Source organism: Lupinus angustifolius, chromosome LG08 (genome assembly GCF_001865875.1).
Source record: "Lupinus angustifolius cultivar Tanjil chromosome LG08, LupAngTanjil_v1.0, whole genome shotgun sequence".
Classification (NCBI taxonomy): Eukaryota; Viridiplantae; Streptophyta; class Magnoliopsida; order Fabales; family Fabaceae; genus Lupinus; species Lupinus angustifolius.
Genome location: NC_032016.1, coordinates 9,990,955 through 10,018,889, shown reverse-complemented (window position 1 = coordinate 10,018,889; position 27,935 = coordinate 9,990,955). Strand labels below are relative to the sequence as shown.

Here is a 27,935-nt window from a genome sequence, read left to right as displayed (position 1 = left end):
CTTAACATTATTTATCGGAGATTCTACTTTTTTATGCAATACTACAAGTCTTTATCGGAAAGGGAAAGTGATAATTAAAAATATTTTAATCAAACTTTGGTATCCAACAATACCAGTCTGATAATATTAGAGGCTTCAAATCCAGTAAATTGTTGTAGCATGTCTTGATGGCTTCATTTACTGGCTTCATTTACTGGTAACACCTATCCAGGTAATTTTATTTGCATGGCTGTAGTCAATCCACTACATCACATGTACATGTACCCACCATTATATATATATATGTATGAAAATTAAAAATTCCATTGGTACAAGAAAGTTTTTTTTTGTTTCAGCAGGAAACCTTTACATATGGTAACTATTCAATTTGCATAGTATTCCTATTTTGATTTATCCACTTTAAATTCACGGAAACTATAGATCTTAGCCTTTCGGTTGTCCATTATGTGAGAAATAGATATGAAACAAAAAGGACAAAATATTTGACATATGAAGTGACTTAGTTTTTTGTTTTTTCTTCTTAGACTACTACTACGTGAGGGGACCGTGGCCTTAGACACGTGTAAATAGTAAATAAAAAATGAGAAATAAAAGTATGCATGTCGAATGTGATGTCCGTTCAAGTAGTACATGTTTAATTTTTTTAAGTAAGTTCTCAAGTTCGAGTCTTGTGGATAAAAAATACTCGCTATGAAAGTTAACCTCACATATCTATGATGTCCCGACTCAAACATGATTACCTCCAATACAACATATATAAGTGTGAAACAAAAAAATGTGATGTTGAAATAGTAGCAATCCCACTAAGACTTCACTTTTCTTCTCCTTTTATATATACAAACCTTTCTATCATATGGCAACTTCAACTGCACCTTTCTCTTGCTGCTTTTGTAAAGTGTGATGTCATTCATTATGCCAAAATTATTACCTTTTTATCAATCACATGAAAGTTGAAAATTTAAAAACAGTTTATTTGAATCACTTTGAATTGAACTGCTAAACTAATAGTTCAGCAACCCCAAAGAAGTGTGAGGAACTTGTTTCGTTTATTGGATTACAAAGAGAGAGAGAGAGAGAAAAGGAGAAACAAAAGTTTATCTTTTAAACATGTTGGGTACTTGATACTAATACCAATGAGAAACAAAAGTGTGAGACTCAATTGTGAATTGCTAAAAAGCTAATAATAGGTTTCATCATTAACAGTTTCATTAAGGTATTTGAGGATGGGTGAGACAATGTTTACAGATGCAACAACCACCAAACATGATTAATTAATATTAAAGCATTAATTTTAGGTGGGGTGTGGCAATGTCCTGAGAAATGGGTGTTGGATATTTTATAATCAGAACTCAGTACAACTCAACAGCTAAGACTATCAAATATTCAAATGTGTCACATACTATGTCAGGTAAAATTACTTATGGCCATTTATGCAATGAATAACCTTCACCTGCCCCATCCATGTAAATGAATTTATCTAAAACTTTGGTTTATACTCAATATGGCAGGAATATCCATTTATGTTGGTCTATGCATTCAACTATCATAATCTTATATCTCAACAATATATTATTTCGATGCATAGATGATATACTGATATTGTAAAAAAAATTAGACAGGCAGTGCATCCTATTTGACCTCTTTCATGGTCTGCAAAAATTGTTTCTTAGTAATCCTGAAACTTGAAAATGTGACTTTTGTCATAGAAAAAATGCCTAGGCAAATGAAAATATTTATTACAATACTGAGAATGCACTTTGCTCATGATTGTTAGAAGATTTTAGACAAAAAACATCTCACTTGGAATTGTAATTTGCTCATAATTGTTAGAGGATTGGACCCACATAAGAGACTTACAAAGTGTAGTCTGTATTTGGATCAATGGTGAAGCCCAAATAAAGACCCAAAAACCTGGCAAGGTAGCTGTAGCATTTGGGTTGTAAGTGTTAATGAGGCCCATTAAGCATCTTACAACAGATAGTCTGCTACTATAATCAGCACCTGAGTTAGCAATGATTTTGAAGCTAGACATTGCATGGCAACTAGCTAAGGTTTATTGAATGAATGAAGATCATCTGTCCCATTTTAGGTGTCCTAATCCAATTAAAGATTGTCATGTAATTAAAAACAATCATCATAAAAAGCATAAAATAACTTTTGTATGTTACTTGTTGGAATGTGATTGGTTTAGGATATATGTACAAAAACTTTTTGGGACAGGTGATCCTTGTTTGTCTGGAATTGGGTCTGGGTAGCAAAAGGTTGAAACACTGTGGAGCATTCTACAACTGCATATGCACATGGGTATAGTAAGAAGTTTCAGCACCTCATCTATTCTCAATGCTCTGAAACTTCCCATTGTACTAAGTTCCATAACAATATGCTTAGTTCCACCTTAATAAACAGTCATTGACATTTGATTGAAATATATGAAAGATTAAACTTTAAAGTAACATATAATGTGGCTAACATGTGTAACCTCACGAACCCAAAAAATGAATTAGTTTTTTACCAAAAATATCCTTAGTAGTACAAAAAAAACGTGTATAACCTCAAGCTCTAGAAGTGAGAATGACTCAATAGTGAGTAAGCCACCCTTGTCAAACCCATGAGAAAGGATAAAGTATACCTATTTCTTCATCCCAAATGAACTATATATGAAGTTGATAAATTTTATTTCATGGAAGAACTTCATGTGTCAACTTTGATAAATGCTATTAATCTTCGCAGGACAACGGGTATATTTATATTTATTTAGTGTATAATGTTGTGACTGTATTAGTGGAAACGTTAAATTGATATTAAATAATTTTCCGCATCTGATGCATGTTTTTTTATAAACAAAAGTTATTCGTGGGTATTATTATTTGCTAATTTTCATTTCCTCCATAAGGGCCATATTATTTGCTCATGGCATGGAAATAATAATAGCTCACATTCTCTCACTTTCTTTCCCATGTTTTTTAAATCCCAATAATAATAATAATAATAAATACCGAACAAGCATGTTTTAGAATTTATTGGTTAATAACATTCCTACTCCCAGCATTTTCAGAAATGTCATGGTAAGAATATTATAAGATAACTTGAAAATAAATGCCCCTAATTAAGAATTGTATTTTTTTCACTTAATAAATTTGATATTCGAACTATCTTTGAAACGTGATTCAAAATGACAGAGTGATTTTTGTTAACATTTGTTATTTATAGGTTATTTGCAAGTATATTCACTTCATTCATTGAGTTTGCAAGTGTCACTCTAACATTTATATTTTATGTATTGATGTTATAGATTTTATATTATATATTGTGGTTGTTTATATGTTATTTTAATCAATTCTTTGGCACAACTTTAAAAAAGTAAGAATCAAAACATATATATGATTTTTTATACATTATATTATTCATTTTGATTATTTTAAAAAAATTAATTATTATTAAATATGAATACTATATAGGGTAAAAGTGTCTTACACTAATATTCTATACATTTTTTGTCCTTCTTAATATAGAAAAAGGTAAAATGAGGCAAATCAGAGAGAATGAGAGAAGATTGGATATGTAACATTCATAATCCAATCCATTAAATCCTACCGTCACGCCACTCATTAACAAATTCGGACACTCTCCATCACCATGAGCCACGTCACTCATTAATCCTCGATCTAGAGAAAGACTCATAAAGACATATATATGCGGAGACAACCAATTAATTCTTATCTACACATTAAAAATTTAATCATAAATGATTATATCAATCATCATAAATACATTTGTCTCTAAATATGACGTGTTATATATGTATTCATTCAAGCTTTTTTCTTCCCACTTTCAGACAACCACGAATGTTACCATGGTCCAACACACATACAACCACAACCTTTGAAAAAAAGACAAAGCATGTTGTTATAGTTGACATAGTAAGAAACTTGTGCATCACGCGCTCCAAGTGAGAATGGGGTTGAGGGCGAACATCACGATACGACGCCCCTGTTTCATAAGTGGACCCCACACTCCTCCCACACTGTATCTCCACCTATAATAATCAATTTTCTACAGAAACAGAAGAATTTGTAGAGAGAGAAAGAGTATAACTCTATATAGCGTCCACATAGAGAAGAAAAAAATGTTGATATAAGTGAATGAAGAAGCCATTAGATTACAAAAAAACAAGTAAGAGAGACCAAAGTCATTGACTTTATGAATATTCAGTCAGCTCCACCACCATTTTTTTTGTTATTATTTAAATAAAGTCTATATATATATATATATATATATATATATATATTATTTTATGCTTTAATTGACTATTTGTATATAATATTTTGTGTGTCCTTTTCTCTTCCACAGATCCCAGATAGAGAGAGTACAAGAATCTGAAAGAAAAGTGTAACTTTTTAATTTTCTGCGCGTGGAACCCATTAGTCTTACTTGGTTTTGTTACTTTCTACACTGTCAAATTAAAAGGTATCATTTTCTTCCGTACCTGGGGTTGGTTTCTATGCTATCTAACTTTTTCCGTTTCTCTATTTCTTACTTATATCACTATTCAGTACTGTGGGGGTAGAGAGAGAGAGAGAGAGAGAGAATGGTATCTCAAACTAGCTTCTTTTGCTTTTAGATTTAGTGTGATGCATTTCAAAAGTCAGGTTGGTGTGTGAATTTGACTCTGAGATACGTGAGATAACATTTTGTTTTTGTTTTTGTTCTTGTCTCTTTTATTCTTAAAAAATTCTGAATCTTTTGTGTTATCATATATATTCTTTTTTGTGTGGCCTAGACAACCTCTTTGTATTTTCTCCTTTCTGGGTGTGTCTCTTTCAGAATTCTTAAGTCAACACTGACAACGAATCGGGTCAAGTGTGAAATATAGAAAAAGTAGGGATTATCTCTCACTCCATTATTTGTCACTGGTTTTGTGGTTTATGTTCTGACGGGTTGCAGAAATAAGAGGCAGGTGTGAACCTTGGATCAGAAAGGAAGAAACTTTCTTGTCCAGTTCCCATTTTCCATCTGCTTCTGGAATAAGCTTCCTACAAGAGAGAGAAAAAGTGTTAAAAGTCTTGTATGGGGTGTTGACAAGGAAACAGTTTTCTGGGTTGCTCTACTTTTTTCTTTTAAGAAATTCAATATTGTCAGTTTTAGCTCAATCTTGTTTAAAAGTCAAAAAGTTGAAGAGTTAGATATTAAAAACTAAAAAGTCCCTTGGCAAAAGGGCTAGTGATAAATTAAAGGGAAAAAATAACTAGAGAACATAAAAGTCAGGGTGGAAGGAATAGAAATCTTTGTTCAGGTTTGAGGGTTTGATTGGAAGTAACTTTGATGATTGATATTTCTCAATCTATTTCTAGTTCAATGCAAGATTCATCTTCCTTCTCTTTCTTAGTTTTATGTCTAATCATTTGTTTGGTTTTGGCCTCCATCTTTGAGCATTTTGTTTTATCCTTTATTGACAATGAATTTTATTTGATGTGTGCATGCTATTATTTATCCTTCTTTTGTTGCTGATGAGACTGTTGTGCAGCCAAGGAAAATGGAGGGCCATACTGACATGGGTCTCATTTGTGAAAACTTCGATACTGGTTTGACGGGGAGGATGAGGGATGATGAGTATGAAAGCCGTTCAGGAAGCGATAATTTTGATGGCGCCTCTGGTGATGATCAGGATGCTGGTGATGGTCATCCAAAGAGGAAAAAGAGATATCATAGACACACTCCTCACCAAATTCAAGAGCTTGAATCGTAGGGCTTCATGAAATTTTGAAACCTTTTTATAATTTTCTTATATGTGATTGAGTTATGTGTTAACAGTGATTTGTTTCTTGCTTATGCTTTTATTGGTTTTCAGTTTCTTCAAGGAGTGTCCCCATCCCGATGAGAAGCAAAGGTTGGATCTTAGTAAGAGGCTGAGCCTGGAGAATAAGCAAGTCAAATTCTGGTTTCAGAATCGAAGAACCCAAATGAAGGTTAATTTGAATTGAAAGTAATATATTGCACTTTTATGCAGTTTGATGCAGTTTTGATATTTTACTAATTGGATTGCCTTTTCGTGAATCAGACCCAACTGGAACGCCACGAGAACATAATGCTTAGACAGGAAAATGAGAGGCTTAGAGCTGAGAACAATATGATAAAAGATGCCATGTCAAACCCAGTATGTAACAGTTGTGGTGGCCCAGCCCTTCCTGGCCAAATTTCATTCGAGGAGCACCAGATTAGAATTGAAAATGCTCGACTAAAGGATGAATTGACTCGTATAGTTTCCTTAACAAACAAGTTTCTTGGCAAGCCGATCTCATCATTGAGCAGTCCGATGTCTCTCTCCGCTGCAAATTCTGGCCTAGAACTTGGAATTGGAATGAAGGGGATTGGTGGTTCAAGCAATGTCGGCACTCCCTTACCAATGGGACTTGATTTTGGAGATGGAGTCTTGACCTCTCCACCTGCAATACCTGGGATTAGATCACCAATGGGATTGTTGGGAAATGATGCACAACTTGAGAGATCTATATTTATAGACCTTGCATTGGCCGCGATGGAGGAATTAATAAAGATGGCTCAAGCAGATAGCCCTCTTTGGATTAAGAGTTTGGATGGCGAGAAGGAAGTGCTGAACCATGAGGAGTATGCAAGGTTGTTTTCTCCAAAACCTGCTGGTTATGCAACTGATGCTACAAGAGAAACTGGGATAGTAATCATTAACAGTTTAGCGCTAATCGAAACATTGATGGACGCGGTATGATGCTCATATTCTCAGGCTTGAGTTATTTAGCCGATTTTATTGCAAAATTTGAACTGTTACTTGTAAATTATGAATCTGTTAAAACAAACTTGTTATTGTTTGATATAGGTGGGTTAAATTAGACAATATTTGAGTGATGAAACTACTAGTTCTAGTTTTTGAAGCCATTGTTGATTTGTTGTTGATCTTCATTGTATTCAATATCCATCTTGTAGAATTGTCATATGGATCAAAGCAATGTCCTTCTAGTATAACATATTGATTGGTTTAGGCTTTTGTTCCTGATAGGCTTTGGCTATCATATACTAAATATTTTTGCTGGTTTGTTTAAGATATTTCATTTATTTATTTATCATTTCTTTCAATAGAATCGATGGGCGGAGATGTTTCCATCTATTATTGCTAGAGCTGTGCCCCTTGATGTTATAACTAACGGCATGGGTGGAACCAGAAATGGCGCTTTACTATTGGTATGTCTCATTGTTTCTATGCTGTATGTTTACTTCACTTTTCCCTAGTTGGATGGAACTGATAAGGGTCATGCATTTCAGATGCATTCTGAGGTTCAATTGCTTTCACCACTTGTTCCCATTCGTCAAGTGCGATTCCTTCGGTTCTGTAAGCAGCATGCAGAAGGTGTATGGGCTGTGGTCGATGTTTCTGTTGAGATTGGCCGAGATGCTGCCAACACACAGTTCATGACCTGTAGGAGGCTTCCTTCCGGCTGTGTTGTGCAGGATATGCCCAATGGTTACTCCAAGGTAAGTGAAAATCTAAGTTTCTTTAGACTCATGTTTGTTTTCTAATTTGTGGGTCTTTTCTTCCTTTTGATGGTGAATAGTGTGTTTCGTCATAGAGTCATAGCCGATGTCATAGTTTTGCAAGACCTGACACTTGCAGCCCTTCTCCATGCTACAAAAATTTATAGTGTTTAATTGCCCTAAAAACTTTGTTTCCTTCAGTGTGACTGCTTGAAAGATGATAAAGTTGGATGTTGCTTGAGAAGTTATTTTTTCCAAGTTATTTTTACCAGAGAAGATGCTTCCCTAGTTAAATTATATTTTAATAATGTTCTAACTTTGAAGTAAGGGTTGCTTATTGTCTGTATCTTAATTTTGCAATGGTACTCCTAGAGATTTGGGAATCAAGGCTTATATAGTTCAATGATAATCTGAAATTTCATTTTTGTCAGCATCTTTTAGTATATAAAATTGCATAGAAATTTTAAATCTTGGATTCTTCAATCTGTGGTGTATTAGAAATACAATTGCTGCTTCTATTCCTATCTCCTTTTGTATACATGTGCCATTTTTTTCTGTGTATGAGACTGTTATTACCTGGATCCAGTCCTTTGCTGTTATAATATAATGGAGACCGGTGATGTGTTAATCTGTGTCCTTTAATATAATCACACTGGTTTTTATAATATTAATAAAGTCTATAACTTTATAACCATGTTGGTATGTACCTATATCGTTTTGACATTTGTTTCAGGCTCTACTTTTTTTAAATTAATCCTCTACAAACTTCGAGGTTGAGTTATTAATTTATAACTAGCCTAGGGTTTTTGTCAACATTTCATAATTAGTTAAATGTGAATTGTGTTACATTGTTCAATTAAAAAGAGACATGAAAGCCTTCATTATGTACTGCATTTTAATCTCAGGTAACTTAGTACTTAGTAGTGTTTTTTACTTCCACTGTTATCGAAATTTAAATGTTGCAATGGATGAGTAGACACACTAGGCAAGATAGGATTATGAACAAAAGCATTAAGGAGAAATTAGGGTAGCTCTTATTGTAGAAAAGATGGTAGAATCGTGTCTTAGGTGGGTTGCGCATGTGTGAAGGAGGTCGTTAGAAGCTCTAGTCAGGAGAGTAGGCTAGTCCAATTTCTAGAGGCAGAAGGTTGTCAAGAAAAACCATAGGTAAATGATTACGAAAGATTTAGAGATGAATGTTTTATCAATAGACATGGTTTATGCTAGAGCTTTATGACATCATTTGATCCATGTAGCTGACTCACTTAGTTGGACTAATGGCTTGGTTGTTGGTATTGAAATTTGAAAGGTAACACTTCAGTTCTTATGGACTATTTACCTGAAGTACATGTGTTGCACTGGTGTAGGTTACTTGGGTTGAGCATTGGCAGTACGATGAGAGTGTTGTGCACCAACTCTATCGCCCATTGCTTAATTCTGGCATTGGGTTCGGAGCTCATCGCTGGATCGCTACGCTCCAAAGACAGTGTGAATGCTTGGCGATCCTCATGTCCTCTATCACAAGTGATGATCACACAGGTAAATATGCTACAATGTTATTGTCTCATCATGTTAATGAACAGTGTGAAGTCGGAACTTAACTTTCTCACGGGCATACATTTCTTTTCCAGCTTTGAGCCAGGCTGGCCGAAGAAGCATGCTGAAGCTGGCACAACGCATGACCAGTAACTTCTGTTCTGGGGTTTGTGCTTCATCGGCTCGCAAGTGGGAAAGCCTTCCTGTGGGAACTTTGGGTGATGACATGAGGGTGATGACAAGGAAGAATGTTGACGATCCAGGTGAGCCTCCTGGGATTGTGCTTAGTGCTGCAACTTCTGTTTGGATGCCGGTGTCACAGCAAAGGCTGTTCAACTTTCTGCGCAACGAACAACTCCGAAGTGAGTGGGATATTTTGTCAAATGGTGGACCAATGCAGGAGATGGTTCACATTGCCAAAGGACAAGGACATGGAAATTGTGTTTCTCTCCTTCGTGCTAGTGTAAGTGCTCTTACCGGATGGATTTCTTTCAAATGCATGTAATACTATATACTCTAATAATCTGCCATCTTTGCAGGCCGTTAATGCCAATGATAGCAGCATGCTGATTCTACAAGAAACATGGACGGATTCTTCGTGCTCGGTAGTAGTATATGCACCAGTTGACGTGCAATCCTTGAATGTGGTGATGAGTGGCGGAGATTCAGCATATGTTGCACTCTTGCCTTCCGGCTTTGCCATCCTTCCTGACTGTCAATCCTCCAGGTATAGCACGTCGAACAACAGTTGCAATGGGAATATACCGAAGGGCGGTGGCGGCAAGGATGAAGGTGGAAGCTTGCTGACGGTCGGGTTCCAAATTCTGGTGAATAACCTCCCGACAGCGAAGCTGACAATGGAATCGGTTGATACAGTGAATAACCTCATATCATGCACTATTCAGAAGATAAAAGGTGCCCTCAGAGTTGCATGACAACCATTTTGTTAAATGCAAAAAAATGATACCTCATTGAATAGTTTTTGTTTTTTTGTGTTGAAAATGAAAACAGAAAAAGGGGTTCATATATAGAACTATAGAAGAGAGTGAGAGAGAAAAGGTTTGAGTCAAGAACGAACCACGAAAAAGAAACGTGTGTTAGTTGCTGCATGCAAAGTTTTCTGGTAATGGTGGTTCGGGTATTGACTCGTTGACCAGCGAGTTAGTCACACCACTCTTGTTTCTTCAAAAAACAATTTCTTTGTCATCTTATACACTTTGCAAAATAAGTGCACAACTTCGTTTTATGGAATGCATTTTTATATCTTATTTATTTCTCTCCAAATTGTATAGCTTATATTTTTATTGAGAAACAATATAACAACACATATGTGTATATTTAAGAAACTTTTTAATAAATTATTAGTCCAACTTTGGTTTAGATCACCTTGTCAATGAAGTTATTATATAAACTAAAACCATAATCATTATTAATAATGATAACAAAAAAAATGATAAATAATTATTAAGGATTTGTGAAAATATTGGGTTGTTAGATAAATAAGGAATTTTTAATTATTTTATTTTAAAGTGGAATACAATAATCGTTTGAGGCAAAATGAGATTGGGAAATTTGTTAAAAGAATATCTTTCTGATAAATTTTTCTATAGAAAGCAACCTCTTCGATATAATTCCAATTGATAATACAAATCTTTTTATATAATTCCAATTGATAATACAATCTATTTTGTACCTGAGTTATTAATTTCGATGGATATCAGAATATATTTTTATTACATTCAAGATATTTTCAAAAATAAAAAACAAATACACTCAAAATGGCAGAAGATTGTGCCAATATCTATCCCATAATTTTTTTACAACTGATCTTTCTCGAGAAACATTTACATGTTGAAACATGATATATCCCATTAGGGTATTACAATATATTGTCACTGCATAAGAAAAGTAATGTATTACTAAATGGTTGCAAGGAATGTGATATTCATTCATGTGAATTATTCAAATTCAAACATGTAATTCCAAATGGCCATATGAATAATGAGGTTTGGTATCAAAATGACAAAAAAAGTTGATCACACTAAGAATGTCCATCTAGGTTTTATTTATTCTTTAATAGCTAGCCGTTGACTTACTTCTCTTTGGTGCTCCATGGACTCATTTTCATGAGAATCAAGAAAATAAGAAATATCATTTTTTTTTTAATTTTTAAATAATACCAAACATGGTCATCTAGTGAACAAGGCTTTTCACCTCATGGGTTAGGAGAAGAATAAATATGCACATATATAAGTACAAAAGGTTATTTTTAAAATATAAACATGGTCATCTAGTCAAAACTTTTATTTAATCTGTTTCCAGCTTTTGTTGACTGCCAAGCCTTTCACTCATAAAAGTTTTGGGAAACATTGACAATTGTAGTGAGTGGATTTGTTTAATTTATCAATATCTTTTTCCTAGTCACACCAACCATACACCCCACAGGTTCAATTGCGGTAGAATTGATTTTTAGTAGATATATATTACATCTTTATTTTACAATTTGTATCACTTCATATATTATTTGTGACGATTTTTACAAAAATAATTAATTATTAAAATTTTAAGATCATATCAAATAATATATTTTTTTAGATAATAGATACGGTTTCATTTCTATATGTCTTCAATAAAAATCTTACACTATAGGAATATGGATATATTGAATTGCTTGCAACCATCATCACTCTTTTTGTTGATATTTTTTCAAGTTTAGATAGCAAGATCATTGCATTTTATAGACTCTGACATATCTTGTTGCTAACTTTATTAAAATCCTTTGAAGTCTCCATCTGCAGCAAATTAATGACCTATCAAGTATCGAAAAGTCACACGTTTGTGTCATGTGGACCATATTATCACTTATTTATCACCAAATAATTTCAAGTTAGCATCATATGATGGAAACCCATTGCTTTAATGCACTAATGTACTATACACTGATGAAGAAAAACATGCATAGTCTTGTTGAAATTCACATAACTCAAAAGACTCTTAAATATACACTCAAATATATATTTATCAACCAATCATATAGTTATTTTTAGCCATAAATATCCACCACAAGAGGCAAATCCTAATTGTTCATCCATATATATATATAACAAATATGTTATTTATAGAACATTGTTTTTACACTTATAACCTTAATTTTGAGTAAAGAAAGGATGACAAAATAAACTAATTAACCATTTGTGTTAAAAAATTGAACTTTTCACACAGAATAAGAAAGTCTATGATAATGACAATGAGATAGCACATCCATAAAAATGTTGACTTGTACAATAAGGGCAGCTATAATAGTGGTGGTTGCAACTTACAACATTGGGGAAGATGATAGCATTGGCCATTGGACTTAGGAAGACAACAACAATAGGGTATAGTGGGTAATCAGAGTAATAATGTGTGTTAACAACATAAACATCTTCTATCCTAAAAAATGTACCACTCCATGTACTACTCTCTAGGGGTGAGCATGATCCGCATCTCACCGTTCACTTAGTATAACTCGATCACGATCGGACCTGAATAAAGTTGGGTCTCATCGAGTCTAGGGTTAGGTTCGAATTCCAAAATTAGACTCACTCAATATTTATGGTCGATTAGGGACCAAACAAGATCCAATTCGACCCGTCTTATGGTCACCCGTTCATCATGTTTGTATGTATCTTTATTCAAGTATGTACAGAGTACTGACACCCTTTGATTGAAAGTATCATTTATTTTCTAAAAATTTTCATCATATGTACGTATACCATTTTATATGTCAAATTACATATTCATAATAATAAATAATATTGATAAACTTTATCTAAAATATGCATGTATTATATTTAATCTGGTATAGGGTCGGGTTCGGGTTTAAAGGTTGAGACAGTTGATATTTAGGGTCAGGTTAACTTCGAATCTAAGATCGGGTCTATGATTAAAAAATTAACCGACTAACATTTTGGATCGGGTAAGGGACAATCCTTAACCCACTCATGCTCACCCCTATACCACTATTTACGATTTGTTAGAAAAATACTTAATTATTAAATTTTTTATTTAAATATATTTTTTTTAATCAATTACAAGTAGTAATATTACCTGACACATTTATGGACATTGCTCCCATTAGGAATATCTTTGGTTATGAAATTGCAATTTTTAAGTTGAAGAGTAAGAATGAAATTAAAATATAATGTAAATTAGTTATTCAATAATTTCATTGCAACTATGATTAGAATTTAAAACATACATGATATAATTAAAATTCCAAAACCCAAATTCTAGTTCCAATATTAATTTTGATAGGGCATAAAATGAGCTAAGACAAGGAGGAAGAAAAGAATAGGCATAATTTTGATCATCATATATTCATATACATATATGTTAATATGTTATGCTTTATTTATCATTTTTAGTTGCTCCATCAATCCACGTCAGCATAGTTACCATTGGATAATCGACGATGGGGAATTCATTTGGTTGCTCAGCCTCCGGCGAGAGGTTGGTGTCGGCGGCGAGGGACGGCGATTTGGTGGAGGCGAAGATGCTTCTGAACTGTAACCCTTATCTTGCAAAGTACTCCACTTTCGGTGGCCTCAATTCCCCTCTCCACTTCGCTGCTGCCAAGGGCCATAACGAGGTTAATTAATTCAAGTTCAATCCTTTTTTCTTTCATCTTAATTCCCTTTTTATAACTTCTTTGGGTTTCAATTAGATTGTAGCTTTGTTGCTTGATAATGGAGCTGATGTCAATTCTAGAAATTATTGTGGCCAGGTACTTGTTCACTTTTATCATTTTAGGTTTCGGTTTGAGCAAAATTTGTATAATCAGATTACAAGTCGGTATCTTTTAGTGATAAATTTTTAATATTGGAAGATTCTGTTTTGTATTTTAAATTGCAAAGCAGATTTTACATTTTAGTTTAGGTATCCAATTTTAGAGTTTGATTATTCTATTTCATCCAGCAAATTGCTGATGCATCTAAGAAAGAATAGCTTGAGTGTGCGTTATCGTAATTCAGTAATCAACCAGATCCACAGATCTGGTTTTAGAGCTTGTTTTGTGAAATTGTCTCCAAAGGGATTCACCATTCAAATCAAGTTGCTGCTTTCCAGTTTGTGGCTGGGGAATTGATTGTGCTTTTAGTTTTTATCACTCAATGGTCATTTTCTCATATTTTACTATTCTGAAAGCATTTTTTTATCAAAACTATGCCAAAAAACATTATCTTACTAAAATCACTTTACCGTCAAATGTCTAGACATAAACCACTTCACTTCAACCTCTCTTTAACCGAAATCACTTTACAGTTTACAATATCATGTTTATTCAAGGTTTTCAAAGGCACACTCACACACTTGGTTCAGTAGATGCCAACATGGTAACATGAAGCTTTATAAGATTTTTTTTGGATATATCTCTTTTTACTTTTTGGTGCATACATGTCTATAGCTATACTAATTTTGGGAATATGGTCTTCTTTGATCTTGAAGACGGCCTTGATGCAAGCTTGTAGATATGGCCATTGGGAAGTTGTACAGACCCTTCTGCTCTTCAGATGCAACGTAAGTCCTGCTATTCTTTCTTTTTGTATTTACTATCCCACCATGGCCACCATAGGCTGCCAAGTGGGAAAGGATTACTTGTTCTTCGTGTTTGTTTTCTTCTTTACATGGTAAAAGTTTATTTTCAAGAATCACCAGACTGTAGTCTTTTAAATAACAGGTTATGAGAGCAGATTATATCAGTGGGAGGACAGCTCTTCACTTTGCAGCTGTGAATGGGCATGTAAGATGTCTTAGACTTGTCATGGCTGACCTTGTTCCAAGTGCTCCTTATGAAGCTATACATGTTTGCAGAGATGCCGATAAGGGTGATGGATCAAACATGAAAGCAAAACATGAAAAAAGGTACCCCTTTCCTTTTCATTATGTAACTCTCAGAACAAGATACCATTGTATTATTGTAATCAATGTCATATGTGGCTAATAGGGTTGAATGACTGGTATACTTTTGCTGCCTTTATTTTGCTTATATTAAAGTGTTCTTGATATTGATTTCATAATCCATGTATCATTTTATTTGTTACTCACTTTATATTTTTCTTAGTTGCCTTGCGTATGCAATTACATACTTAGTTACCTACTATATGAATAAGTAAGCATTAGACAAAATTATTGATTAGAAAGCTACACATTATTTTTTTGTGGGAATGGTGAAACAGAGATTTCATTTGGTGTTCTTTTCTATTAAGAGTGTTTTTAGGCCTGACTTTACTAGATAGTTGTTTTTTATGTATTATGTTATATTCTTGCAATTTATTTACTTTATTCCAGTGCAGTTCCATGTCCAAGTTCGTAAATAAGACAGCTGATGGTGGTATTACCGCCCTTCATATGGCCGCATTAAATGGGCATTTTGATTGTGTACAACTGCTACTTGATCTTAATGCAAATGTGTCTGCTGTGACATTTCACTATGGAGCATCAATGGATTTAATAGGTACCTCTTTTGTTTTATATACTAAGTATTTGTAAGGTTGTTTTCCACTTTTCTCCCTTCAAAATAGTAACATGGTTTGGTGTTGTAGGGGCTGGGAGCACTCCTTTGCACTATGCTGCTTGTGGGGGCAATTTAAAATGCTGTCAGGCAAGAATTGCTTTGGTTTTCATGTCTAATATATTTTTTGGTCTTTTCCTATGAATCTGGCAATAACATTCTTCTTTTTCAGATCCTCCTTGCTAGAGGTGCTAGTCGGATGTCTTTGAATTGCAATGGGTAAGATTTGTAAATGCATATTTCAGTGCAAATTTTCCCCTGTTTTATACCACATTAATACAATTTTCAATTCTTCCTCCCAGGTGGCTTCCTCTTGAAGTTGCTAAGATGTGGGGGCGTCATTGGCTTGAACCATTGCTGGCACCCAGTTCCGGTGCTACAATACCAACATTCCCTCATTCAAATTACATGTCCTTGCCTCTCATGAGCGTGCTCAACATAGCCAGGTATTTTGCAATCGTAACTATGTTTCGTCAAATGAACCAATTATTTTCCTTGTTGAGTGTAATTTACATAAGGAAATTAACAAACAGAAAGAGGAACATCATGAGATATTTTGGAACAATATTAGGGACTTACCAGAAATGTTGTATGGGTACGGGGTATATGATTAGACACACTTGTGATTATATTACCGGATTTTCTTTATGACTGTACACGATACGATACACAGAATCTAGCTTTCAAGTCGCAGGGTGGTTGATCAAATCTGGTAACTATGATAAGGACCATAATTAGCATACCCAAGTCCAAAATAAGCAGCAAAGTAATTTCGGGAACTGTGAAAGTATGTCTCTCACCAGCCTTTCATTTGGATAACAAAAATAAGGGGAAAGACAAAAACTTAGCATGCCCAAATTTGCGAGACCTCAGTGTGGAACCTTAATTTTCTCCTCATGAAGAATAGAATCATTTATGTATTACACGAGTTGTTCATTTTATAGATGACAAATGGGGTGCTGCGTTCTCAGAATTTCCACGGGTCTTCTATGTGATTCTTTAGGCATCTATATTAGGTTTTTGCTTGTTGGCTGCTTAAACTGTAAAGACAATGTTCAACTATTTGTAGAAATGCTCCAGAAGCCTTAGATTGTAGATTTGTCATTAAAAAAAGTGATATATGCCATCTTATTGCTAGAATTTGTGAGCATAAGTAAAGGAAAAGTGTTAAAGACTAGAAAGAAATATACATGAGGGTTTCTAATATAGCATATATGAGAATGTTGCATTGGATGAGTGGACAGACGGTACAAGATAGGATTAGAAATGAATGCATTAGAGAGAAAGTTGGAGTAGCTCCTATTGTAGAAAAGGTGGCAGAATCGCGCCTTAGGTGGTTTGGACATGTGCGAAGGAGATCAGTAGAAGTTCCCGTAAAGAGAGTAGATCAAATGGAGGCTAGTCCAATTCCTAGAGGAAGAATGAGGCCAAGATAAACCATAAGCGAAATGATTAAGAAAGACTTAGAGATCAATGCTTTATCAACGCACATGATTTATGATAGAACATTATGACATTGTTTGGTCCATGTAGCCGACCTCACCTAATAGGATAAAATGTTGGTTGTTGTTGTTAAATGAGATATGGTATTTAGAATAGAAGAAGTACAAGCAAAGAACAAGGACTGTTTAAAAATTAAAATGGCTTTCCATGGTTAAAAGGTATTTTTGACGATAATAGGACATAACTGGTATACACTGTTATAGTTGCTATTTAATTCACCATTAATGTATGTAATTTTTTTAGACTAATGATATGTCAAATGAAATAAAATATTTTTTTAGACTTAGTTACTCTTTCATGTTGAATTTGTGTTTACTACATAGGCCTGTCATCTTCAGTGGAAACCTACACAAATCTCTGTTCTATTTATAAAAAAAGTTACACCTCAATCATAATGGCTCAGGTCTAGCCTATCTAATTCGTTAATGGAGCTTTTGGGTCAAGGATATTCTGTAGTAAAATGTTATAGGAGTGGAGAACACATTCACATGTTGAAAATGGGACTAACATTGATTAGTTGATTTGAAATAACTGCAGAGAGTATGGATTGCAATCATCTGCAACTACAACCTCCTCTCATGATATTGACTTTTGTGCTGTCTGCCTGGAGAGGCCATGTTCAGTGGCTGCAGAAGGTACTGGGTTTTGTATTTTCCGGATATTCTTTACTTTCCACAACCAAGATAATGTAAATAACTATGATTTTTTTTGGGGGGGTGTTCTCATCCTCATTGTACACACTCAGATATACTTTCCAACATTTCCCCTTAACACATTTTCAAGATTATGATTATTAGAATTTGGAAAACTTATTGATCGTAATAACAATTTATTTATACATGCAGGATGTGGGCATGAGCTATGTATAAGGTGTGCACTCTACCTTTGCTCAACAAACAATGCTTCTTCTGAAACGCGTGGCCTCCCTGGCTCCATCCCTTGCCCCCTTTGTCGACACGGAGTTGTCTCTTTTGTGAAGTTACCAGGTTCCCAAGCAAAAGAAAATAAGTTACATGTTTCTCTTGGTCTGTGTACCCCGTGCATGCTACATCCTCGAGACCTGGAACAACCATCTCTTTCTCATACACCCGAGTTTCAAAGAAATTGTGTCGCTTCTGTTCCTTCCGAGATGTTCTGCCCTGTCACATGTAGTCCATTTCCATCTATGACTATTCCTCTCTGTACCTGCAATGATGATCCATGTCCATCCTTTGAACCCCAAGAAATAGAAACAAATGATGAATCACCTCGTCACTCACAGGCATCAATGATAAATCAGGATAAAATGGATGGGCCAAGACTGGATAAAACAACTTGTTCGAGCATGTTTTGGGGCAGAAGAAGTTGCAGCAGGGAGAATCAATGCAATTCAGAAATAAATGCTTGACTGGATATATTTTAGATGAACAGAGAAATCCAGAGTTGTCTTACTAACCAGCCTCAAATAGTTGAACTCAGTGGATATATCAACAAGTGAAAACACTGCTATGCTAATGTACAATTCTGCCCTCTTCTGATATTTGGAGAGAGTGTGTTTAATAATTAGTTTCAGTTTATCATGAGATATTATGATTTATTGCAACCTGATTTCATTTCATATAATAAGAGAAAAAAAGTGTGTTAAAAGGAAAAGAATACCTTGTGCTTTATAGCATATGTATCAAATTAGGAACATTTGTATATTATGTTTGTCATGGAAAGAAATGAGTATAATGAGTGTTAAAACCAGAAGAGTTATCATGTCCTTATTTGGTTGTTCTTCCTCTGCTTTTTAGAAGACATTGTATCAAGCTCAAGATAAAATAAAAATATAACATTTACACAATAATAAGACAAGGAATACAGTGAATGGTTGTGTTATTTATTTGTAGATCACTCATCACTGTGTAAGAAACATTATTTATAGCCTCAATATCAATCTTCTTCACACTTGTCCTCCCTATTATTATTATCTTCGTCACTTTCATTCTCTATAACAGACTTCTTTCGCAACTCTTTCACTTTACGGAATTCATCATAGTGAACCCTTCTGTGCTCTTCAAAACTCAAACTCTTATCTGTTTCAATCCCAAACCAGGTTATAACAATTATTCATCATATACTATACCCATAAATGGTAAATGTAAATAATCTTTGTTAAAAAAGATATAATATTACCTTCATCGTCTTCTCGTGCTTCATCCTCGGATGATGTCCAACCATCTATGTCTTTTCTGCTACAATAGCCCGAATCGTTAAATGCAGTCTGTATTGTTGGGCAATTTTCATCATCATTACATTCATGTAAACCTCCTCGTTCTGGGGATGGTGAACCTAAAACAATGATTCTCATCATACTACATATATAGAGTTAGAATTTGATACTCATTTGAAGAAGAACAAGTTGTATATTAAAGTTAATATCTTTACATACCCTCCTCTTCAATGATCATATCATGATGATACGGAGTCTTAGGCTCAGTAATTTTTTGCCTCACTGGTTTGTTTACCTCGATTTCTGTAATGTTAGCCTCGTCCCATTTTACATGTCCTCTGCAATGTCATAATAGATGAATGATTCATGATATATACTCAGATTTTCCATTTTATGTTACACAATATACAATATTCTGACATTAAATATTACGTCATTTTGGTATATGGATGAGCTCTTCAAACAGTGAATGCATGCATGCAAAGTTTTCCCAGAGTGGCTCGATCAACTAGGAAAAACATAACAATCATAAGTACTTCAACATGAATAGAGAGTGAATCCATATGATTTTGTGGATCCACCAAATATATAATAGACATAATTCACATCAACCATGGTTGTAAGTAACAAAGATTAACATTGGAGATGGGTACCTTGAAGATGCTAAAAAACGAAGTGCCATTTTTGTTGCATTTTTCTAAGGAAACAAACAGGTGGAGGAAGAGGGTACCTTCAAATTTAATTGTGGTTAATGCTAACGCTAAATAAAGTATAAAACCGTTGCCATATTTTTTTATATAAAATAAATGAGTCTCTACAAATCAACCTCAATACTTCTTCATATATGAAATGTATCATTTTTAAGGTCAAACCTCAATTTGTAAAATAAATTAGATGGATTTCATATAGTATAGTCCTATTTGTAAGAGATTAAGAAATTTGAAATAGAAGTTCTTAAGTAAAGTAGTTAAGCACAAAAAACAGAGTAGCATTAGCATGCAGACATGTCCCACTACATTTTGTGATAAGATTTGGAATGTGTCCATGTAAGGTTCATGCATCCTTGTGATAATGTTTGTGTGAGTTAGTTAGGAATGTTTGTAATTAGTTTGGTAGTTAGAATTTGCGGCAAAGTTAGTTAATGTTAGTTGTAATCGGATAAGTGGTTATAAGGCAGAAATAATGATCGTAAATCTTGTCCTCATCGAGATCGGAGTGAGAATGGAGGAAGAAGAAGAAGGAAGAAATATGGTTGTGAACACATACCCGCTTTCCAGTTACACATTCTGTACAAAGGAAGCTAAGATGGAGAAAGATATATCCGTTGTGGATCGTTGTGCTCGATTGAAATTCAAGTTACATAATTACTAATTATTCTAATAACTAATAACCTCTTCTTATTACTAATTATTATTCATTCTCTTTGTATCTCTTATTATTCAGCTACATCAAAGAAGGAATGAGGACTACAGTGGGAGGAATTTTACTGGTACAAGAACACAATCACCCTCACATTCTTCTTTTCAAAAATCGATACAATTTCTACACACTTCCCGGTGGTCGTCTCAAACTAGGAGAGAATGGTAATATCTTATTATTTACTCTCACCATCCTAGCCATTAATTCTATGAACATCTAATGGTTTAGATCTACTTACTGTTTACAGAAACTGACGGCTTGAAGAGAAAGTTGACTAGCAAGCTTGGTGCTGATTCACCAGCTTATGTGCCTGACTGGCAGGTACTTATATCCATGCTTGTACACTCATCATATGAAAAGAACTGTCATTCCCGATGAGTGTCGCTCTCACAAATCCAACCCTTTAACCGTGTGGATCTTGTGAGACCTTCTCATATTTGCGATTTTGTTCATTTCGAATCTTGCAGATAGGTGAGTGTGTGGGAATTTGGTGGAGGCAGAAATTTGGAACCATAATCTTTCCTTATTGCCTTCCACATATAACAAAACCAAAGGTATTTTGTGTAGACAACATAGTTGACATTGGATCTATTATATTCCTGGTTCTTTGGGTCCATGCTTACTAGAATTGAATATCTTCTATGTAGGAGTGCAGAAAGCTTTTCCTTGTTCACTTATCCGAGAAGGAATACTTTGCAGTGTCACAAAATATGAAATTGCTTGCTGTCCCATTGTTTGAACTCTATGACAATGCTCAGGTATAGTATTAATTTGATCTTACGGTTGATCATAGTATAGTACTAGTTTTGAATCAAGATATGCTTATGGTTTTATACCATGCCTCATGACATTTGTGTATGACTTGGTTGCAGAGCTATGGAGTCGTTATCTCCACCATTCCAGAGCTGCTTTCTAGATTTCAGTTTAATATGATGACTAATTGAACTTGATTTGGGAGCTTCCATGGTAATAACAACAAAACAAAACTTCCATCTGTTATTCTTAGAACTAGTACTGAGTTAATACATAATGGTACTTATCATTGCATAGTGAGTTTTGTTTTGACATGGTTTTCTTGTGTTTACTCATTATACACAAAATGGTACTCAGCTTTAACTAGCTTAGAAAACTACTCTATAATGAAACATATTGTTAGCATTAATTTATTGTTCCATACTCAATGACTCATCTTGATGCACTTAGTAATACTTTGTGTATACCCATTATTGACTTAAGAGTTTATTAAAAAAAAACATTCCAATTGTAGAACATAAATGTAATCATTCCATTTTATTTGATGTTCCTGAAGGAATAACATATGAAGATATTTGGATTTGATTTATTCTATAAAGATTAGAGTTTGAGCTTATCTATGGATCCTAGAGTCAACTCCAAACTCCTAATTAAGATGAAAAGATGACATTGATTCCAACAATTTATTTAGTAGTGTCAAATTTGGAATAAAGTAATACAAATATACTTTGCAGGCGCTTCCGAATTTATTCAACTACCTCTGCATTTATACTAATAATCCCATAAAATGGGTATCTGGTTTCAAAATGAGAAGTGAAACTCATTTGTTTTTTTTGTTAAAAGTCAACTAGAATGTTCTATACTTTATTTCGAATATGAATGGAAGTAAAATGATGAGTCTTGCATGTTTTATTGTATTTATTTATATGGCGCATCTTGTTACACTAGAAACAAATTAAACTTGTGATAATCAAGTCTTGTTTAATTGCTTTGGTGTCGGCACAAAATGATGATTTGAATAAGCCTCAATGATTAGGTGTACTGGCTCAAGGAATATTCTTCTCCATTTTCTCATTATAACTCTATCTGGCTAGAGAATAAAATGAAGTTGTATCGGTCACACTAATTTATGTTGCAGGTGGAGACTTGAAAACTCATTTCATATCTTTAACATAAAATAAGATGTTGATGTTAGGTAAGGGGAATAGAGAGACTCAACATAATAAAGATACCATATGGTATTTTATCACATGGTCATGAATATGATTTGTTTTCTGTAGTATTTGTGGGGGAAATGTTTAGAATAGTCCATTTGATTACATAAAAACAAAAACCATCCATAATATAAAAGAATAACCAAGCCTTACTCTATCAATAATATAAATGGGTTCTTAGCTATATTCAAGTGTTAACTTTCACATTATACGAAGAAATGAGTAGAAGAGTTTATATCTGAAAAAGATTCAGGAAAATATTGTATTCAAGACATGATATCTCACTTTTGGCTCTTCCCTTTTCCTATATCCAGTCGGTAACCATGGGACTCTCATGTAGTTAAAGGCTCCCCGATCACAGTCAACTCCAATAAGATTGGTCTAGTGTATAAGGCTGCCACCTAACATTAGTGCCAATACTAAAAAATCAGCAAATTATGTAGCTTTTGAAGATGTTATTTATCAATTCTGAGTATTTGACAAAGGATTGGTAAACAGAAATATGGCTAACATTTTCCAAATTACACCCTTTCAATAAGGTAGAACACCTTTTCAACCCATGAGGCAGGACATAATTTTTTAATGCAAAATTCTTGGTTCATACTTTACAATAGTTTATATATTTCTTTGTTATTTCAACGTTTTTCTGTGAATACTGAATAGGTTGTGGAAAAATGCAGAAGCACAACTATTTGTTGCTTTGTATATAAAAGTATGATTGTGCACTGTTTTGCATACCAAATATTCTCCCTTTTCTCTATAGTCTTTCATAACTGCTCTAAGAGAATTCAAGCTCACCATTCAATTAAGTTTCAATCTGAAAAAGCAAAATGGGGAGCCAGCAAGGAGAAAAAGGAAAACCAAAACACAGGAAGGGGTTATGGTCACCTGAAGAAGACAATAAGCTCAGAAACCATATCCTTAACCATGGTCATGGTTGTTGGAGCTCTGTTTCCATTAAGGCAGGTTGGTTTCTTTTGATTTTCATTCCTTTTTGTTGCTGAAAATTTCTCCTTTTAATGAGATTAATGTGACTAAAAGTGATGCATTTTTAAGGAAAATGATACTACAAGTTCCCATGCAAGTCATTCGATAACACTATGGAATTTGCATATAAGGTTACTTTGTTTGAATGAGTTTAACTTAGAGAAGTTTTTGAGGATAAAATTTATGCAAGTATCATTATCCTATTAATAAAGGTTCAGAATCTTCATTTTAAGGAGAACCAAAGTATTTTGGCACTCTTGAGCAATAGTATATTCTTCTGTTAATAGGCAAAATGTTGAAATGAAAAGGACATACTCACATACTCACATGCATGCACTTGTAAAGTTGTAATTGTTTTAGCTGATGCTGATATTACATATATATACAAACAGGGTTACAAAGGAATGGAAAGAGCTGCAGATTAAGGTGGATTAACTACTTAAGGCCAGGATTAAAGAAAGGGATGTTTAGCAAACAGGAGGAGGAGACAATCATGACCCTCCACAGCATGTTGGGCAATAAGTAAGCAAAAAGAGTAAAAATTTAGTTTCACTATTCCATTTTTCAATAATTTGAATTTTTATGGAAGGTTGAAGTGAAAGAAGTAAATTCTGTAGTTTTTAGTCTCAGTATATTTATACAGACTTGTTTGTCAAGGAGCAGCTATAATCATTGAATTAGTGTAAATGGTGCAAGGAAATGGAAAAAAGACAAAATTCAATATAGCTATTTGTATGTTAAGGTCTTAAGTTAGGTAGGTGAGGATTAAAAACAAATCATTAGTTGAAGTCTATTTCACACAGAAAATATAATATGAATTGAAAAGTCTTACTTCTTATTGCATTTGTGGTAACCCTTATTGCAATGTAAATTCTTTACTACATTTGTGTTCCTTTTAATAGAGACTTCTAAAAGTAACGTAAATCACATTGGTCAGGTGGTCTCAGATTGCGCAACATTTAGCCGGAAGGACCGATAATGAAATAAAAAACTACTGGCATTCATATCTGAAAAAGAGAGTGGCCAAAGCTAAGGAAATGGAATCTCATATTCAAATTCAGTATGCCACCTCAAGCTCAGATACCTTAGACTCTTCACCCTCTCACCAAAAACTTGCAACACAAGGCACCCAGAATATAAACTTCACCAAAGAGGCAAATCAAAGCACCTTACCAAAACTGTTATTTGCTGAGTGGCTTTCAGTTGATCATGTAAGTTCTGGCAACTCTGCAATTTCATATGACTCTTTGAACTTAAGGAATGGGTTCAATCAAAATCAAACATTTCAAGAAGCTCCAATGCATTATTTGCCAGAAGGACCCTTTGGTGGAGGAGAGTATAATGATAATAATAGTTTAACTCACATTTCAGCCACTGAAATGTTCAATTCACAGCTTAAGTTTGAAAATCAAATTGTGGCCAATGGATTCATCCATTGTATACCTGGGGTTGATTTAAGTAGCAATATCAGCATAAGCAATTATGCTATATAATATGTATGTATGAGGGGCAGGACTAAGTGTACAAGGAATGATAATTTATAGTTATTACAATACATACTAAAAAGGATATATCAAACTTTAGCAATATTAAACTGTACTTCCACCCCTTTAAAAAAAATACTTCCATTACAAATTTTATTTACCATATTCCTATGCTATCCAAATTAGTTGTGTGATTAATTGTAATTCTTCCACAGTTGTTTTTGTATACATATATGTAATTTCGTTTATTAAGAAGCTGTTTTTAACAGTAAATCTTAGACTATGCCTTAAAAAATTATTTACCTCAACTCAATTCACATGGCTGTAGCCAAAGTAGGATATTGGACCAAAGTCAACATAATATGGATGATATAAAGGTTTCCATAGAAAATATTCTAGCTCAATTTAATCTGAATGAATTGAAGGAATTTCACATCCCTATATTAAACCACTATGGTAGAATAAGAGTAAAACCAAATACATTTATACATCCCCATGTTTCATAAACAGTTCATACACATTGATACATCCCATACTTCATAAATGTTTCATTTTATAACATAAAAGTTGCACCATGTCTTAAAACTAGTGAACCATATAACATGTCTTTAACAAAGGCCTTCCAATATTAAGGTTTCATGATATAAAATCATCATATCTTTAATCTTTGATCTTAGGAATTGTCAGCTTGAAACAATAAAGTCATCTTTGAGGACTATGGTAGCCCATACAAGAGCCATTGAAGTAATGACAATGATCATGATTGGTGTCCATTTCAATGCAATCACCTGCACTCCAAAAGAATAAAAATACACCACTAACTTATCATATTTTCTCTGCTTTTTTTCCATAGAAAATGGGAGGAAATAAAATTTTAACTTTCTAAGGGTCAGTTTGGTTTAAGAAAATATTTTCTATTTTCATCTTTTCATCAATAATTACAATCATGAAACAAGGTCACATTACTTCTAGTTTTCATAAAAACAAAACATGGAAACAAAAAGCATTTTCTTCTTAAACCAAATAGGCTTATTTCTTAGCCAGTAGCATTAGTTTCTTTATACCATACCTCAAGGAGTGGGGAGCACCATATTGAGGATGCAGGTTGAGGAGTAATTTGTAACCTTTCCATTGTTTCTGTCATCACAGATATTACCATATGACCAAAAATATTGCATAACTTGTTCTTAACTTTGTTTATGCTTCTTAGTGTAAATAATCAGAAGCAACAATATCAACATTTAAGGAGGGGGAAATATATCTTACCTGAATTTCTTCTTCTTTGTAAAATACTGAACATGTCTTCAGTAACTACATCTAAATCTTGTTTTCGGCTAGCATTAAGTTTTGATAGGTTGGCTTGAGTTCTTGTATCAATGTATTGTCTTGTAATGTTTGCAATTATACTACCTGCTAAAGAAATTGTGATACATTTTGGCAAGGAAAAAGGGTGAAATCCAAAATTTCAGTGTCATTGATAAGAGGTAATGTTGAGGGAAAATTGGAACTTCATTTCCTTAGTTACCAAACATGAACACTACAAAGTGCTAGACAAAAATATCATTGTAGCAGATAATGGAACATGGGAATTACCGAATTTGACAAAGCTGTATGGCCTTGTGATTTTGTCTATAAGGGTTTTATCAAACTTCTCAAACTCCTTTTGTATATCTTGTAAGTAATGGAAAGCTAGTTTTCTTGGGTATGTGGAGACACACAAAACAATGAAAACAACTCCATTCTCGACCAAGTAGCTTATTCACAAAAGAGTATAGTAACAATCAAACTTGTAGAAAATTGCAAGCATGCAAAACTGAACTTGAAATAAAAAAAGTTACATGTTTAGCATATTTTAATTGTTTTTTATCCTCAATAATTAAAGGCAAAAATATGAAGAGGGGGAAAAAGAATGGAAGGATACTTGAAACAATAATGGTCAATGAGAATGGTCATTTTGGATGCCACCAAAGTTCCTCTTGAAATTTCTTGGAGCATGAACTCTGCTTGTTGCATGTAATATGAAAGATAAACATTACCTTTATTCATATATATTAGTCCTTGTGCTATAGGGAATCCATCCCTTACTCTTCCAACTATTGTTACCTTAACCATTTCCTATGAACTGAAAAAATTGTCTTTTCTGAATTGGGTTGGTTCTCCTTGATGAATTTTATTAGGCCTTTTTATAGAACATGTCAGGTGAAGGAATGAGTCAAATAACTTGGAAAACAAGTTATTCCTAGTGTGTGCAAAAGGAACCATTATGAGTGGAGAAAAGATGAGGAGGGGGCAAAAGCTATAAAGGAAGAATATGTATTCCTTCTTCAGCACATTTTTCTATCTTTCTAATTCTCATGATCTTCATGCACGCTTTAGTTTTGAATTAAATTTTGCACGGGTTAATTCCCAAAATCATAAAAGCAGGATCAATTGAGATACGAATTTAATAAATTGATAATTTGATATACGAATTTTATAAATTGAGATATTATCATAATTTATTTGGGCTATCTTATAGCATACTTGATCTCAAATAAAATTTAAGCAGTTTTAATACAATATTTTTTATCCAATTCATCCTCAAGGATTAATATGAGTTATCCTTCTTTTCATTTTTTTCTCAAACTAAACAAAACATTACAGATAAAAATTTGCTTTTCCAAATTCCAAACATATTTTATAGACATACCTTACAAAACAATAACATATCTTCCTACCAATCCAATTATGGTTAGTTGAAAGTAAAATTAAATGAATCAATCCAATTATTTGATTATTTAATAACATAATAA

The 27,935-nt window shown here is 33.7% G+C and overlaps 6 protein-coding genes and 1 pseudogene across 11 annotated transcripts; 4 read left to right on the top strand and 3 right to left on the bottom strand.

Annotated features, from left to right (window-relative positions):
• Positions 1,854 to 2,374, bottom strand: LOC109353890 (annotated as a pseudogene).
• Positions 4,170 to 10,302, top strand: LOC109354641 (homeobox-leucine zipper protein ANTHOCYANINLESS 2-like). Of its 5 annotated transcripts, none has more exons than XM_019597270.1 (10): positions 4,170 to 4,211; positions 4,351 to 4,467; positions 5,525 to 5,742; positions 5,849 to 5,966; positions 6,059 to 6,736; positions 7,111 to 7,212; positions 7,294 to 7,503; positions 8,871 to 9,042; positions 9,135 to 9,502; positions 9,579 to 10,302. In XM_019597270.1, the coding sequence occupies exons 3-10, from the start codon at positions 5,534 to 5,536 to the stop codon at positions 9,972 to 9,974; spliced, it is 2,253 nt and encodes a 750-aa protein (XP_019452815.1). In that variant the 5' UTR covers positions 4,170 to 4,211; positions 4,351 to 4,467; positions 5,525 to 5,533; the 3' UTR covers positions 9,975 to 10,302. The 5 variants fall into 5 exon arrangements, with proteins under 5 accessions (XP_019452815.1, XP_019452816.1, XP_019452814.1 ...); XM_019597271.1 differs by having other exon boundaries at positions 4,351 to 4,491; XM_019597269.1 differs by lacking the exons at positions 4,170 to 4,211; positions 4,351 to 4,467 and adding an exon at positions 4,512 to 4,649.
• LOC109354640 (E3 ubiquitin-protein ligase XBAT33) lies at positions 13,422 to 18,741 on the top strand. Its single transcript, XM_019597267.1, has 10 exons — positions 13,422 to 13,669; positions 13,745 to 13,804; positions 14,524 to 14,595; positions 14,756 to 14,940; positions 15,372 to 15,532; positions 15,621 to 15,679; positions 15,762 to 15,808; positions 15,892 to 16,035; positions 17,630 to 17,727; positions 17,938 to 18,741. Exons 1-10 carry the CDS (start codon positions 13,493 to 13,495, stop codon positions 18,477 to 18,479), a joined length of 1,545 nt encoding a protein of 514 aa, XP_019452812.1. The 5' UTR covers positions 13,422 to 13,492; the 3' UTR covers positions 18,480 to 18,741.
• LOC109354638 (protein phosphatase inhibitor 2-like) lies at positions 18,992 to 19,787 on the bottom strand. The gene is made up of 4 exons (XM_019597264.1): positions 19,719 to 19,787; positions 19,506 to 19,624; positions 19,250 to 19,405; positions 18,992 to 19,149 (listed from the first exon to the last, which is right to left on the bottom strand). Exons 1-4 carry the CDS (start codon positions 19,721 to 19,723, stop codon positions 19,007 to 19,009), a joined length of 423 nt encoding a protein of 140 aa, XP_019452809.1. The 5' UTR covers positions 19,724 to 19,787; the 3' UTR covers positions 18,992 to 19,006.
• LOC109353889 (pre-mRNA cleavage factor Im 25 kDa subunit 2-like) lies at positions 20,508 to 21,649 on the top strand. The gene is made up of 6 exons (XM_019596250.1): positions 20,508 to 20,641; positions 20,730 to 20,869; positions 20,953 to 21,026; positions 21,173 to 21,259; positions 21,353 to 21,463; positions 21,578 to 21,649. Exons 1-6 carry the CDS (start codon positions 20,508 to 20,510, stop codon positions 21,647 to 21,649), a joined length of 618 nt encoding a protein of 205 aa, XP_019451795.1.
• On the top strand, positions 23,157 to 25,288 carry LOC109354635 (transcription factor LAF1-like). Its single transcript, XM_019597260.1, has 3 exons — positions 23,157 to 23,638; positions 24,052 to 24,181; positions 24,597 to 25,288. Exons 1-3 carry the CDS (start codon positions 23,503 to 23,505, stop codon positions 25,150 to 25,152), a joined length of 822 nt encoding a protein of 273 aa, XP_019452805.1. The 5' UTR covers positions 23,157 to 23,502; the 3' UTR covers positions 25,153 to 25,288.
• LOC109354636 (25.3 kDa vesicle transport protein) lies at positions 25,608 to 27,460 on the bottom strand. 2 transcript variants are annotated; one of them, XM_019597261.1, is made up of 5 exons: positions 27,065 to 27,457; positions 26,737 to 26,897; positions 26,410 to 26,553; positions 26,213 to 26,280; positions 25,608 to 25,931 (listed from the first exon to the last, which is right to left on the bottom strand). In XM_019597261.1, exons 1-5 carry the CDS (start codon positions 27,253 to 27,255, stop codon positions 25,827 to 25,829), a joined length of 669 nt encoding a protein of 222 aa, XP_019452806.1. In that variant the 5' UTR covers positions 27,256 to 27,457; the 3' UTR covers positions 25,608 to 25,826. The 2 variants fall into 2 exon arrangements, with proteins under 2 accessions (XP_019452806.1, XP_019452807.1); XM_019597262.1 differs by lacking the exon at positions 26,213 to 26,280 and having other exon boundaries at positions 27,065 to 27,460.